The sequence below is a fragment of the Rhincodon typus genome, chromosome 40, assembly GCF_021869965.1.
Source record: "Rhincodon typus isolate 14 chromosome 40, sRhiTyp1.1, whole genome shotgun sequence".
Classification (NCBI taxonomy): domain Eukaryota; kingdom Metazoa; phylum Chordata; class Chondrichthyes; order Orectolobiformes; family Rhincodontidae; genus Rhincodon; species Rhincodon typus.
This window is the reverse complement of record NC_063371.1, coordinates 16,089,972-16,104,929: the sequence shown is the minus strand read 5'-3', so window position 1 is coordinate 16,104,929 and position 14,958 is coordinate 16,089,972. Positions and strand designations below refer to the sequence as shown.

General features: G+C 45.3%; 2 protein-coding genes across 5 annotated transcripts in view; both read right to left on the bottom strand.

The window, feature by feature from the left end:
• Positions 1-8,484, bottom strand: part of LOC109923450 (cell division cycle and apoptosis regulator protein 1-like) — a 55,140-nt gene extending 46,656 nt beyond the window's left edge. The window contains exons 1-5 of one of the 4 annotated variants that reach the window (XM_048618649.1): positions 8,355-8,484; positions 3,767-3,883; positions 2,915-3,054; positions 864-973; positions 318-432 (exon numbers count right to left, since the gene is read on the bottom strand). In XM_048618649.1, the coding sequence (XP_048474606.1) occupies positions 318-432; positions 864-973; positions 2,915-3,054; positions 3,767-3,803 (402 nt within the window). In that variant the 5' untranslated portion in view covers positions 3,804-3,883; positions 8,355-8,484. The remainder of the gene's footprint in view (positions 1-317; positions 433-863; positions 974-2,914; positions 3,055-3,766; positions 3,884-8,354) is intronic. The other 3 variants (XM_048618650.1, XM_048618651.1, XM_048618652.1) reach the window with 3 other exon arrangements.
• A 3,086-nt stretch (positions 8,485-11,570) lies between these two features.
• Positions 11,571-14,958, bottom strand: part of LOC109920844 — a 9,222-nt gene continuing 5,834 nt past the window's right edge. The window contains exons 5-6 of the mRNA XM_020520913.2: positions 13,739-13,854; positions 11,571-11,955 (exon numbers count right to left, since the gene is read on the bottom strand). Of these exons, the coding sequence (XP_020376502.2) occupies positions 11,934-11,955; positions 13,739-13,854 (138 nt within the window). The 3' untranslated portion in view covers positions 11,571-11,933. The remainder of the gene's footprint in view (positions 11,956-13,738; positions 13,855-14,958) is intronic.

The window sequence follows — 14,958 nt, the reverse complement described above, 5'->3', positions numbered from 1 at the left end:
GAGAGAGAGACAGAGAGAGAGAGAGAGAGAGAGAGAGAGAGAAAGGGGGAGACAGAGAGCATAAATGCGCTCACAGATGGAAAGTAACAGCAAGTTCAGATACAGGGAAAGGGGAAGGGGGGGCTCTGACAGCAAAGTACTGCTGAAGAAAGGTTTTTTGGTGGAGGAGTAATTTTAGAAAATTTAGTTTCAGGCCCTGCCTCACCATCTTCAAAGATCTCAACACTGGGAGATTGAAGCAGGAAAGTACACTGATGTTGACAACTTGCCCTTCACTCATTCATATGATTCCCTTACTGCTACACTAAAACCTGTACCTGCGTAGGCTGCACCTGGACTTTCAGTGCATTCCACTTCACTGAGTGACTGGGGTTGTAAACAGCTTTCACCAGCACTCGCTCCCCAGCCTGGGGCATCCGTCCCTTCACCACACTGCAATATAAAGACACAGAGATCAGAACTCTTCTGCATGCTGCTCAAACTGCTCAGCACTACCAGCACATGTCACACATGATTCAGAGATACTTAGGGCATTCCCAAGTGGGAATGGGGCAGGAAACACTGGGAATACAGGTTGGAGGGCCACTGGCACCTCGCCAGTGGTTATTCCTCATGGGAATGTGAGATGACGACAGAATGCATCACCAGTTGAGGTTAACCATCAATTAACTGGTTGTTACAATAAGCAGGAGCAGAATTTGAGGGGAAAAAAAAATTCACCACTTTCACCCAGAGGCATTGGGGCAAACTGTGGTGCAGTCCGGTGATCAAGTAGGTGTCACCCACATGGTTCCTTAGTTGACAAAGCAATAATCATGGAGGATTCAGTCCGTGCACTGTCTATTGATTCGTGCATCACTTACTTCAGATGGAACAACACTTCCTCATCAATGAACCCAAAGTAATCGTGAAGACTCGTGACTACTCCCGTGAACACACGCTGCTTCTGCGACTGGCCCGCCTGCCCATGGCCCTGCCAACAGCAACATAACCAGGTGTCATTATGATTATAAGGGACAGCAAATCCCCAGCAGGACCCCCTAATGGGACAGACACAATGCAATACCTTTCCTCAGCCAACCCTTTCCTTGGTCTGTACAACGCGTGGCACTATTCCACATTTACTTTCCAGTGGAAGCATGCTGTCCAACTGGCAGCAAGATATTCAACTGCAAAAATATTCCCAACTGAGTCTGACCCTGCTCTCACCCAACAGCACTAACAACTTCAAACTTCATCCAACACATAATATCTCAAGGCACAAGCATCCAACAAGACTCCAGGCAACATTTGTCTGTAATTCACGATCTGGACACTAAGTGTAGACCTAATAATTCCGACAACAGCTACAACTCTATTTGGTGAGCATTTAAAACCAAGTTTCAACATGATGCAAAGTGAACAGTGAATCAAGATATGTGCAGCTCAGCTGGTACATGAGGCCAAGGTCCTAGATGCCCATGCAAGCGGATGTAAAGGATCCAAATCCACCGGTGGATCAGTTCATCATTTCTTTGTGCTGTCATAACCAAGGCTGATCCCTAAAGTAACACGACTGTAAAATACTTGAATTCATCATGTGTCCCTTGTAGTGCACAACGGATCTGTGAAAGCAGAGACTACACTCATCAGCAAATCATCAGCTATGAAGCTGTTTACTGTGTTGAGGACTTGACAGTGCAATTTTATTTCAACCACTTGCATTCACGTTAAGATCCAAACTGCTTCACACAGGAGCGTAACCAAATTAAATGTGACTGACTGACTAATCTCAAGGCACCTTAGCCTCAAGAGGAAGCTAGAAAGTCGAGGCCTTTATGGAGGGAACTCTAGACTTTGAGGCTAAGGCAGCTGAAGGCTACCAGCTTTGAATGGTGAGCCAAAGGAAATGGGAATTGGTCAAGAGATCAGAACTGAAGAGCTCAGGGATTATGGACGACTCTAAGGGCTGGATGAGGACGGATAAGGACAGATGTGGGGGGTGGTGGTCAGAGATAGAAAAAGAGAGAAAAAAAGAGAAAAAGGCAAGGCCACAGAGGGATACGCAGAAGAGCTTGAGAATTGTAAAACTGAGTTCCAATACAGGCAGAGGAGATCTGGATGCACAGAACTTCATATGGATGAGAGTCAGGAAGCCTGTTAATACAGCACTGAAATAGTGGATGCTGAGGCATATTCCAGCAGCAGATGAGCTAAGACCATCAAATATTACTATCTAGTTATTTCTGCTTTGATCCAAGGACCATTAACTTGCAAATTATCTACAGAGTTGCATACTTTTAGTGAAATGGCTGACTACAAGGACGGATTTCAGCAAATGCTTTAATCTGACCGCGGCAGTTGGCACATTGAGACCTACACCTTTGTGAAAATCAAATAAAAATCAGTCAAAAGAGAGGCATTCTGGCGAGGGAGTAAGGTCAGATAGAGAAGAGGAATGATTGAAAACAGGAGTGGCACAAGAGAATCTGTGGAGCTGAGCTGTGTCTACTCCAGCCCAGGGTAAAATCCCTATCAGAAAGCCACTGTGTTCAGGGTTTGATGCCAAGGCTAGATGCCTGAAATGGAGGAATTCTATTACCTCAATCCACCACCATGCCGCTTATTGAACACAAAGACCTGCAGAGAAAGGCAATACAACTGAAGCAGAAAATCAGATCTTTTCACCCGTTCAAAGACCCCCAGGCTCTTTTTGCATTTTATCTGCATCCAGTACACCTGGGAGAACTCAGTAATTCCGGTGTCCGGGAGCCTGAACGGCTTCTGAAGTCATCCTGTGGCAGCAAAACAAACTCATTCACAAAACAGACAGCATTCCCCAACATTTCATACCCCACCTCCCCCGCCCACCTCAGAGTAACTACACTTCCAAGCATTCCCCTCTGTGCACAGAGATGACATTTCTCAACCTCACCATCCTTTCACCTCCAATGTCACCGCCACCACCCGAGTGCCAGTCCAATGTCTCCCATCTGTTATTTACCTGCAGCAAGGCCTGTTGCAGGGATGGTGGCCCAGGCCCCAGCAGCGACTGTTGCTGGCCGCCATGAACGCCTACAAGAAGGAACACAAGACTTTAATTCCAGTCACTACCACAGAATTTAAAGACAAATGTAAACAAGGGCAGCACCAGTGCTGGGGCGTTCACACACAGCTGCATCACTTCAGCATCCACCGTTAAGTTTGTGATCTTACTGAACAGCTCACAGTTTCCATGAGAACCCAGAAGGGAGTACAGGGCTATGTGCAAAGTTTACTTAAAGTCATGATCAGATCAGTCATGACTTTCTTGAATGGTACAGCAGGATTAATAGGCTGAATGGCCTCCTCCTACAGTTTTTATGTTTCCATGACAGCTACTTCAGGTCAGCACAGCACCTGGTTTTCACAGCTAACGCCTCAAGTTAGTCACTGGAGCAGACTTTGGCAGAAACAGTAGGAACCAAGAGCCTGGCTGTGACCACGAAGAGCTGGCCTGGGCACATTAGCAAAGCCAGAGTCAGACAGGAAGGGAAGGGACAAGACAAGGGGATGTAGCATATCAGGATGGACCCGGAGGGCAGTGGCAGAGCATGGAGGACCCGGCAGCAAGGCAGGCACAGGGCAAGAGCTGAATAAGAAACCAGGAATGCCGAAAGGGTGAGTGATAATATTCTGATTTCATGAAGTAAAAAAGCCACCTAGCGCAACTTGGAGTGTGCATTACTGTCAATCACACTGAGCAACAGCAGATCAGACAACAGCAAACACACTAGCAATGACCCACCTGCTTTAGTCGCAGACTGAAATTGATTTCCCCACATGGATCTAGTCGAGTTTCTTCACCAACTAAGCACTGGATTTTATCCTTCAGAAACTCGTCTTTGATTCAGCTCAAATTCACCTGGGTAACAGAAGGAATCAGAAACTAAAATAAAACAAAGAACCACTGAACCGGAGATCTGAAACAAACAAAGACAGAAATTGATGGAGAAACTAAGCAGATCTGGCAACATCTGTGCAGGGAGAGAAACAGTGTTAACACTTGAAGTCGAGAACCTTCTTCGGAACTCATTCCAGCTTGAAAAAGGCGGCATTGATGCAAATGAAGAAGGGGGGAGGTGTGTAACTAAACCCGAGCCATTAATTCTGATTTCTCTGCACAGATGCTGCCAGACCTGCTGAGCTTTTCCAGCAATTTCAGATTTACCAGGATGTTGCCCAGGCTGGAGAGTTTCAATTATGAAAGATATTGGACAGATTGGGGTTAGTTTTCTTAGGGACAGCAGAAGAGATCGAAAGGGGGCATGATTGAGATGTGTAAAATTGAAGAGCACAGGAAGGGTAGACAGGAAGAAACTTTTTCGATTGATGGAGGAATCATTGACCACAGGCATAGATTTACTGTAAGGGGCAGGACATCTATAGGAGATGTGAGGAAAATCTTTTCACTCAGAGTAGTCGGAATCTGGACCTCACTGCCTGTAACAGCCGGAGAAGCAGAAACCCTCATCACACTTAAATAGTATTTAGATGAGCCTAGCATACAAAGCTATAGGCCAATGGTGGAAAATGGGATTAGAATAGTTAGGTGGCTATTTTTGATCAGCACAGACACAATAGGCTGAAGAACCTTTTCTATGCTATGGATCTCTGACTCCCTAAAGAACAGTGTACATCACAGTGAGAGGTACGAACACCAAGTGAGATCAACTAACGTAACCAAGAACCCAACAACAGCTCTGACCTTGCCTGTGTCAAAGCCTGAATATCTCCACCTGATTTTTGTCAGAGACACCAAGAAAAGAGTTCAAGTGCGAGAATCAGGGGCAGAAAAGCTGCACTGCTCAAATTAAATACGGCAAAATCTTGAAGCATGACCACCTTGGATTGAGAACTTTCTGCCGGCTCACAGTCAGGGCTCGAGCCCACCAGGGGTTGTGTGTGGGTGACAGCATCACAGGCACAGCCAGGTAGCCACAGTGTGTACCCCAGTCTGCCGGCCATGCTGGTCCAACTCCTGGGGAGAGGCTCAGTGATCACCCCATCATCAGAGCTTCGGGGTACCACGTGCAGAGTTCTCTTTCCTTTTCCTAGCAGGAGGAGAACACTCTTGTGACCTTCAGCAAGACATGACTCCAAAACATATAGGTTTGAGAGAGTCAGGGGTCTCCCTGAAGATGTGGAGAAAGTTAGAAATTCATATTTGGATTACGCCCAGTGCCACACACCACTTAAAATACAGGAAGAAAAACAGTGGGGATTTAACATGTGGATTGAAGCATGGTACAAGGCAGAAGGCTTCATATTATTGGACATAAGTACAGTGGGTGTGCACCTCAGCAGGACGGGGACCAATGTCCTTGCAGGGAAGTTTACTTGTTCGGTCAAGTGCGGTTTAAACAAGATAAATCAGAGAGTAAAGAACTAGGAAGGAAGAATGTGTGTGTGTGACAGTCATCAGAAAGGAAGGAGGGCATTTTAATACTGGAACAGATGGAGGACAACAACAAGGAATACAAAAACAGATTTCAATTATACTTGTGTAACCAGACAAAGGGTGCTGAATTCAGTTCATGAACTATAAGCACAAAAAGCCTTGTAGAAAAAAATGGAACTGAATGGAAAAAAATGGCTGGAACAGAGACAGGACTGGGCACTTCACATCTCAAGGTAGAAAGTGTTTCAAAAAGATACCCAAGACAGACAGGGAAATGGGTGGCAGCACTGATTAGGGAAGACACTGCAATGTTGGAAAGAGAATGTACCCTCAACAGGCAAGGACAGAATCTGTTCTTTTTGATTTCAAAAAGCAGGAAAGGACGATCACACCACTGGGATCTTCAAAAGGCCTCCGAATAATGAGCGGAAGAGAAATAAAGGCGCATATCTGCAAGGTAATTAAAGAAATATGCATCTCTATGCCATTTGAGAAATTCAAGAGGGCATTTGATGATTTTTTGGATAGAAATGACAAGCGCAACTGTTGGGAAGGAGATTGGGATAGATAATGTTGCTTGTATAAAGAGCTGGTGTAGGTATGATGGATCAAATGGCCTCTTTCTGCATCTTAACAATACTGAGATTTTGAATATTGAGAATCTTTGTCACAGCACAGTGTTTAAGCGTAAGGAGAGCAAAGAATTTGTGACCTCTGTTCGTGAGAACCTCCTTGACCAGTGTGTTCTGAGTCCAACTAGGGAGGCAGCATTGCTGGATCTGGTGCTGGCAAATCAGCAGACACTTCAATGGCTACCGGCCCAAGCTGCACAACGGTTCCTCCCAAGCCAACCCCTTCACCCCATGAGTCGGCCTTAGGAACTTTCTCCTGAAGGTCCAATGTAACGATACATCTCCTGAAGTAAGGGGACCAAGCTGTACCCCACATGTGAAGTCATCAAGAGTCTTGCTACAACTGTACAATACCCATACAATTGAAGCAAGACAACCCTACTTTTGTACTCCAACCTGTGTGTAATAAAAGTCAACATCCCTTTCAATAACTTTGTACTTTTCTGTTCTCTCTGACTAATGTCAGCAAGGCTACATTCCCCAACATTATACTCCAGCTGTCAAATTCTTGGTTCATTCACCAGTCCACTATCCGTATTAATATACTGCATACAACACAAGCTCTCACCTTATCTATCAACCTCATACGTGGCCCCTTATTGAGTACCATTTTGAAATGTGATAAAGACATCTATTGGGACTCATTGAGCCACCCCATCACTTCTTATATACTCCAACACACAAAACCTTCTCACAAAACCACATTGACACTGCCAAATTGTACTGTGATTTTTCCATACACTGTACCACTACCTCATGCTTAAAAGATCCTAGCATTTTCCTAATGACAGACGCTGAGCTTTCCATTTCACTCCTTCCCTGAACACAAGAGTTGCATTTGGGGGCTTCCAATCTGCTGGAACCTTACCAGAATCTCAGAATTTTAGGAAGATTACAGCCAATGCACCAACTTCCTTTCAGACCCTAATTTGCGGGCCATCAAATCCTGGGACTTGTCAGCTAGGTTCTCCTAGTACTCACTCTCTATTGTTCACAATTATTTTAATTTCTTGCCCCTTTTTGCCTTTTGACTATGTACGATTCTCTAGAATGTTATGTCTTTGACTATGAAAGAATTATTCAAAAATCTCGATCATTTCCTTCTTTCCAATCATTAATGTCCCAGTGTCACCATCTAGGAACCTATTTTAATTGCTGTTATATACTTGTAAGTTTCTAACTAACCTTTGTTTATATCATTTGTTTTGTCTTATCATGTAAACTCTCCCTCTATTTTCTTAATCATCCTTCATGCTGTCTGTAATTTACCCAATCTTCTGACTTTTTCTCCACATGGTACATCATATTTTTCAATTTGGTATCACCCAAAGCCACCTCATATAGCTATCCTTTTCAAAACGTTTCTTTCTACATGGGCTATATCTTCATTCAGAGTTTTGAAATAGCTCTTGAAATATTTGTCACTGCCTCCCTACCACTTCACCCTTTAACCTATTTTCTCGTTCCTCTTCCATCTCTTTCTTCACACCTGTCTAAATACCTTCATTTAGATTTAAAGACTGCGCTTTCAGATCCACGCATTCTTTGTTCTCAAACTGCATGTAAAACTGTGTTATGATCACTCTTGCCCAGAGAATCATTTACCAAGAGATCATTAATCCATCCTCCCTCACAACACATTTACAGAGAAACTGTTCTGAATGCACTCGAAGAACTCATACCCAGGTCAACTGGATTAGTCTAATCCATGTGAAGATCATGACTTGCCATGAATATTGCAATGATCTTGCAAACTGCATACTTTTCAGACCCTGACCCCTGCAAACATGTGCCTTTACCTTTACTTACTCGCGGTCTTTACAGACCCCTTGATCCTTACTTACCCGTTGTTATTTGATCTGCTCGGGCAAAGTGTGGGGTTTGGGGGGAGGATGGTGGTGGGCGGAAGGGATCCCGGTCAGTCCCTGCTTCCTTTGTTATTTTCACTAATCCTACATCCTATTACTACTCCACATCCTGGAGGCCCGGAGTGTGTGTGTGTCAGAGACACAGAGAGAGCACGGGAACAGTGCAGGGGGAAACAGGAGAAAGGATCGTGTCCCCGTTCGGGAAAGGCCGTGGGTCCGGCCGCTCGCCCCGCCGTGGGCTCGGGCGGGAGGCCGCAGGCGGGGCCTCGGGCTCTAGGCCCCACTTCTCGCGCCCTTTCCCCGAGGGAGGACCTGAGCTTTATTTCCCCCCGCCCCGGTGAATCCGCCCGGGCCTGGTTCCCCCTTATCGTCCCCTTATCCCCCCAGAACCCCAACCCCCTCCAGAGGGCCCGAGTCCTGGAGCCGGCCTCTCACCTCCCGAAACCGATCCACCGCCGCCGCCTGACGCGCTGCCCGCTCCCGCTGGAGGATTCCTCCAAGCCCGAGGAGAGTGCGCTGCGCCAAGCCGAACACCACGCCTCCTCCGTCCCGGAGTGTACCAGCACCACCTGCACCTCCCTCTGGTGGTGCCTACAGCTACTGCAGGCCACTCTGCAGAAACCGCAAAGAGACTCAGAGGTCGGAAGCAAAGACTGCAGATACATTGATGGGTTTTTTTAACTTCTTCCTGCACGGGCTGTGGTTGTCACTGCAAAGGCGAGCATTTGTTCAGACATTCAAGAAGATAATTTGGATAGAAATGGTTTGCAGGGATATGGGTAAAGGCAGGAAATTGGCACTAGGTAATAGAATCAGTGCAGGCACAATGGGCTGAATGGCCTCCTCCTGCACCAGAACAGTTCTGAGGTTCTGTTTTGCCTATTCCTGACTGGCCCTTGAAATGAGTGGCCTGGGTCCATTTCAGAGGAGGAGAACCACCTCCCAACATCTTAGTGGACCTGTGGGTCTCAGGTACCAGCTGATAGCAAGGTTCACATTGCTGCTTTCTCTGGGATTCCTGCTGCACAGTTTCCCTCTCTCACACACTCACACTCTCACATACACACACACACACTCACATACACACACACTCACTCACACACACACACTCACTCTCACATACATGTACACTCACATACACACACACACACACTCTCACATACAAGTACACTCGCATATATACACACACTCTCACTCTCACATACAAGTACACTCGCATATATACATACTCACATAAACACACACATGCACTCTCGCATACATACACACACACTCATACATACATACATAAACACACACAGGCACTCTCACATACACATACACATACTCACATACATACGCACACACTCATACATACACACACACTCACGTACACACATACTCACATAAACACATGCACACACACACACATACTCACATAAACACACACTCACATACACATAGACACACACACACTCATACACACACACTCTCACATACACACACATACACACTCACATACACACACCCTCACATACACACGCACACACCAACACTCGTCACCTTTCATCTCATTGATACCCAATCAGAGGCTCCTGGACAGGATCATCTCCTTCTTCGAGCATTCAATTCACTGACAGTTAATCTGCCTTTGTCCCATATCCCTGAATAACATCAACCCGCTGAGTAAAATCTAGTTTCCCTCTCCCAACTCAATCAAGTCTTTTAATCGTCACCTCATGCTTTCCTTGCTGGGATTTTTCACAACGTACCTGGGAGGAATGAACCAACGATCATGGCCCTGTTAGAAGCATTGCTGAAGCATGATACAATGGCTGAAAGTGGTTCTCAGTCGACATAAAACAGTTGAGCAAGATTGTTGTCTGAAGAAACAGCTCCCATAGTCTGCTGTTTAAAGCTGAATTATAACGTCAAGTAATGAGCAATCTTCATAAAAGGAGTATATCCAAGGTGACAAAAGAAAGACTGGATCGAATGGGCTTGTGCTCACAAGAATTTGTAGAATGAGGGGGGAATCTCATAGAAACATATAAAATCCTGATGGGACTGGACAGGCTCGATGCAGGATGAATGTTCCTGATGTTGGGGAAATCCAGAACTAGGGGTCACAATCTAAGAATAAAGGGTAAGCCATTCAGGACCGAGATGAGGAATAATTTCTTCACTCAGAGAGTTGTGAAGCTGTGGAAATCTCTCCCACAGGAAGCTGTTCGGGCCAGTTCATTAGATATATTCTAGAGGGAGCTGGATGTGGCCCTTATGGCTAAAGGGATCAAGGGATAAGGAGAGAAAGCAAGAGTGGGATACTGAGATTGTATAATCAGCCGTGATCATATTGAATGGTAGTGCAGGATCGAAGTGCTGAATGGCCTATTCCTGCACTGATTTTCTATGTGATTAGATTAAGATAACGCACAGGGGGTCTTGTGAAATGTATACTTTGGGCCCTGTGTAACAGAAGCAGATGTAGCTGCTTGTGTCGAGTCAGATGAGGTATAGCCTGGAGTAACATTGACAGAGGTCTCTGTACTAAACAGGTTCAAAGTCCAGTATTCATCGTGGAATCGAAGGGAAGTGTCTGACCATGCACTGGTCAAATGTTCAAAAGATGGCAGTGATGGTGTAGGCTCTTCCACTCCATCTGCTTTTCTTTTTTTTCCTTTTGCTTCTTTTCTCATTTTTCTTTTTTTTTAAGTTTTTTAGATTTTTTCCTACTTACCTAGCTTCTGGAGAGAGTTTGGTCAGGGAGGCATTGGCAGCACGGCTTCCTCATAGTCAGACCTGGGGGCCTGGGTGAGGACTTTGACGATCGGAGAGTGAGCTAAATGCAGGAAGAGTGAGCCCCACACAGCAGTGAGGGAGAACCTGGCATCTCCGGTGGCAGCGAGAGCAGGCAGCCCAAGGTCTCCCGGAGAGTGGGCCAAAGTGGAGGAGAGCGAGCCCTTCTAGGGAGTGCAAGCTCGGCATGGCTAAGCACTTAAGGAAGACTGTTGAACTTTTAACTTTATTTCTTTATTTTTCCTGTAATACTAAGAAGGACTGTGATGTTTAAGTTTTTGTTTTATTTTATTGTTTTTCTACTGGGTACCTAAGATTTTGTACTACTGTACCTTTGTACCAAAGATGGCACTGGGAATGGTGACATTGTACACTTATCACTGTATTCATGTACTTCTGTACTTGAGAACATGTGACAATAAAACCTAATTCTAATAACGTTAAGCCCCTCAGAATGAGTGATTCAGCCAAATTTGGCTGAGTATGTTCATTTAAACTGAATTTTTTCCCCTTGTGTGGTGGAAAATTCTCTGGACTGGCCAGTGTCTCTCTCCCCACTTGTATAAAACAATAAACTCTTTGATGTTTGAAGCAGACTGGGATATTCATCAATCCACCCCCATCAACCCCACTATTGCACAAACATGCCCCAAATGACACAATTGATATTTTCTCATCAGCTTGTTCAAAGATGTTATTACGCATCCTCTGGAGCAGGTGGGACTTGAACCTAGGCCCTCTGGCTCAAAGGTAGAGTCACTACCATTGTGTTAACCAGCAGCCTTTAAATGTGTGAATACCCAATTAAACCACACAGATGACCAATCTGCCTGACTGACTGTCACTTGGAATAATACAATTCACACCAGTTTTCACCTTTCACAGAAGATACCTATTTATTGTGAACACATACAACTTCAATAAATGAGAGAGAAAATGATTACTAATCTACGACTATGTGACTAAAACAACACTGTACAAAAATCCCAAATACACAAACATACACACACCAACATTCATGAAAAAATACAGACAGTTTGACACAGCTATTATGGCTGGTAAAAATAAAGAGTGCGAACAAAATTCCGATGGTGAAAAGTCCAGATCACAAGAGTGGGTTAAATTATCTCGCATTTCAGCAATGATGAAACACGCTATTGTCTGTGAAATGATGTCAGTCCTTCACTTCCATAGCTGATCGGTGGACTTTGGTCTTTTCTGGTAGAAATTCTTCTTTTAAATTTCTTGGTGTTTCTGTCTATTTTTCCACATGGAGAGATAAAGATGGGAGAGATGTCACTTTCTGGGGCAAGAGCATTCTAAACATTCACTGCTATGACATTTTCAACTGAGTATCTACCATGTCCCTTGAACACCAATAGTGGAAACAGCTGCTCAACATTGTTTCTGTTTCAGTGGGATCAGTTCTCATTTTTATAAACTTTAATGATGGAAGGTCTAACCTGTTTAGCCATTCTCCATAAGTCAACTCCTGCTCACCAGCTTTCAATTTCATTCTTTCACCTTTCAAACAGCCTCCAAAGCTGGTACATCTTTCCTGAAATACAAGGACTGAAACTGTACACAGTACTCCAGGTGTGGTCTCACCAGCTCCCCAGACACTTGTATCAAAACTTTTCTGTTTTTAAACTCCAATCCCTGAGCAATAAAAGGCCAATATTCCATTTCCCTTTTACATTACTTTCTGTATCTGCCTAACATTTTGTGTTTCATGCACAAAAACACCAGATTCCTCTGCACTGCACATTGTTGGAGTTTCTCTCCACTTAAATAATATCTCCCTTTTGATTCTTCCCATCAAAATGCATGACTTCATTCTTTCCTACATTAAACTCCATCTGTCAAGTTTTTGATCTCTCAGTCAACCTCTCCATGTCTCCTTGCAGACTTCTCATGTCTTCATCACAATACTCCCTGCCACCTATTTTGGTATCATCAGCCCATTTGGATACATTACACTCTGCCCCTCCTCCAAGTCAGTAATACAGATAGTGAACAGTGAATCAGGACTCAGCTTGGTATTCCTATCCTGAACCTCAGGGTCTCTGTCGACTGAATGCAGCTTAGGAACCGAAACTGAGATTGCTGAGGCCCATATTCACAACATCCATCAATTTCAAAAGGAGAGAGGTTAAATGCTCACTGATAAAGCAGCCCTGGTCCTGTACATGGCAATCAGCAAGGAGCAGTGTGTTCCCCACAATAGTTACAGCTCCAAAGCCTTGCCACAGGACAGTGAAAATGAGAGACGTGTGGTATTGAATGGGACAAGGGTTGGGAAGGTCAGTGATTTCAATAAGAGCCATAACAGACACAATGGCTGAAAGGCCTCCTTCTGTACTGGCTCATTTTATCAGAACTGAGAGCGTTGTCCACCACACACGCCCTTCCTTGTTCCTCTCTGCAGCTTTGAGGACATAGGTTCGAATTTCACTCAGGCAGTTCATGGAACTTCAACTCAATTAAAAACAAAACTGTAAAATCAAAGTCTCACATCGGGTCACCATGGAACCCAAATCAGTTGTTGTAAGGACTCCTGAGTAAGGCCAAATATGATTAGTAAGATCATGGATGACACCAGAATTGGTGGTGTAATGGACAGTGAGAAAGTGTATCTAAGAGGGGTCTTAGTCAATCGGGTCAACAGGCTACAGAGCAGCAGATGGAGTACAATGAGATGTACCTCTGCTGCTGGAGAATCAGGAGAGAAACTGCTGTTTCTGTGGCTCAGCTTCCCACAACTGGGACTGTTCACTCTACTGCCAACTCAGAGTGGATCATTGACACTGTTTCTGAGCACTGTTCCACACTCCAGCCTGGAGCTTCATTCCCTTTCTGCAAATTATTATCATCTTCAGCTCCCTCACGGAAGCGTTTGAAAATTCTTCCTTTTGGTCCAGCAGCTCCTGACTATGGGATTGGACGCTGCCTAGATTCACTCTGAGAGCTTTGGCAGTTACCTGTCTGTCAAGCAATGGAAATTCTCTAGAGCTGTACTGTCTGATTTCCTCATTTCTTACCGGTGCTTCTGTTCCCTAGAGCCTTTAAACCTGGTCACAAAAGTCCTTCTTGTCCTGGATGTATCCTTCAGGCGATTCAGTATTCCCCTCATTCGACCCCAGCCAGCCTGAGGAGTCTGAAACAAACAAGTGAACATATAGAAAACAAAAAGTACCCTTGGTGTAACTCAGTGCAGGCGAGTGGCCCCTGGAGTGACTGGAACGAGGTTAGCCAGACGGGCCTGATAGAATCGGAGTTCCCTGATTGGACCAGGTTAACAGCCCCAGTCAGGGAGCCCTGGCTGACAGATAAGAACAGGTTCTGTTCGCTCTGAGAGCTGGCTCTGAGAGAGCTGGATCAGTGTCAAGTACTTTCCAGAGTAAATAAAGGCTTGTGCGGAGTTCTCTCAGCCCCCAGTCGCTGATTCACAATGAACGGTTTGGATAGGTGATAATTCCAATGTGCTGGCAGAATGAATAATATCTCGAAGTATGCAGAGAGAGAGACAGCAATCAGTTTTATGTCCATGTCCATGGATTATCTGAATATAATTGAGGCCTGTGATTCGGCACTTTGTCATTGACAGACAGGAAAGATCAGCCAATGATCTGAGTGAAAGGCAAAACGGAGTGGAATGGCTAGGTTTCCCAGTACTGCTCCCTTAAGGCAAACAGGGAGGATCGGGTAAACAGGGAGGATCGGGTAAACAGGATAAACAGGGAGGATCGGGTAAACAGGGAGGATCGGGAAAACAGGGAGGATCGGGAAAACAGGGTAAACAGGGAGGATCGGATAAACAGGGTAAACAGGGAGGATCAGGTAAAGAGGGTGGATCGGGTAAACAGGGAGGATCGGGTAAAGACGAAGGGTCGGGTAAACAGGGAGGATCGGGTAAACAGGGAGGATCGGGTAAAGAGGGAGGGTCGGGTAAAGAGGGAGGGTCGGGTGAACAGGGAGGATCGGGTGAACAGGGTAAAGAGGGAGGATCGGGTAAACAGGGAGGATCGGGTAAACAGGGAGGATCGGGTAAACAGGGTAAATAGGGAGAATCGGGTAAACAGGGAGGATCAGGTAAACAGGGAGGATCAGGTAAACAGGGAGGATCAGGTAAATGGGGAGGATCGGGTAAACGGGGAGGATCAGGTAAACAGGGAGGATCAGGTAAACAGGGAGGATCGGGTAAAGAGGGTAAACAGGAAGGATCGGGTAAACAGGGAGGATCGGGTAAACAGGGAGGATC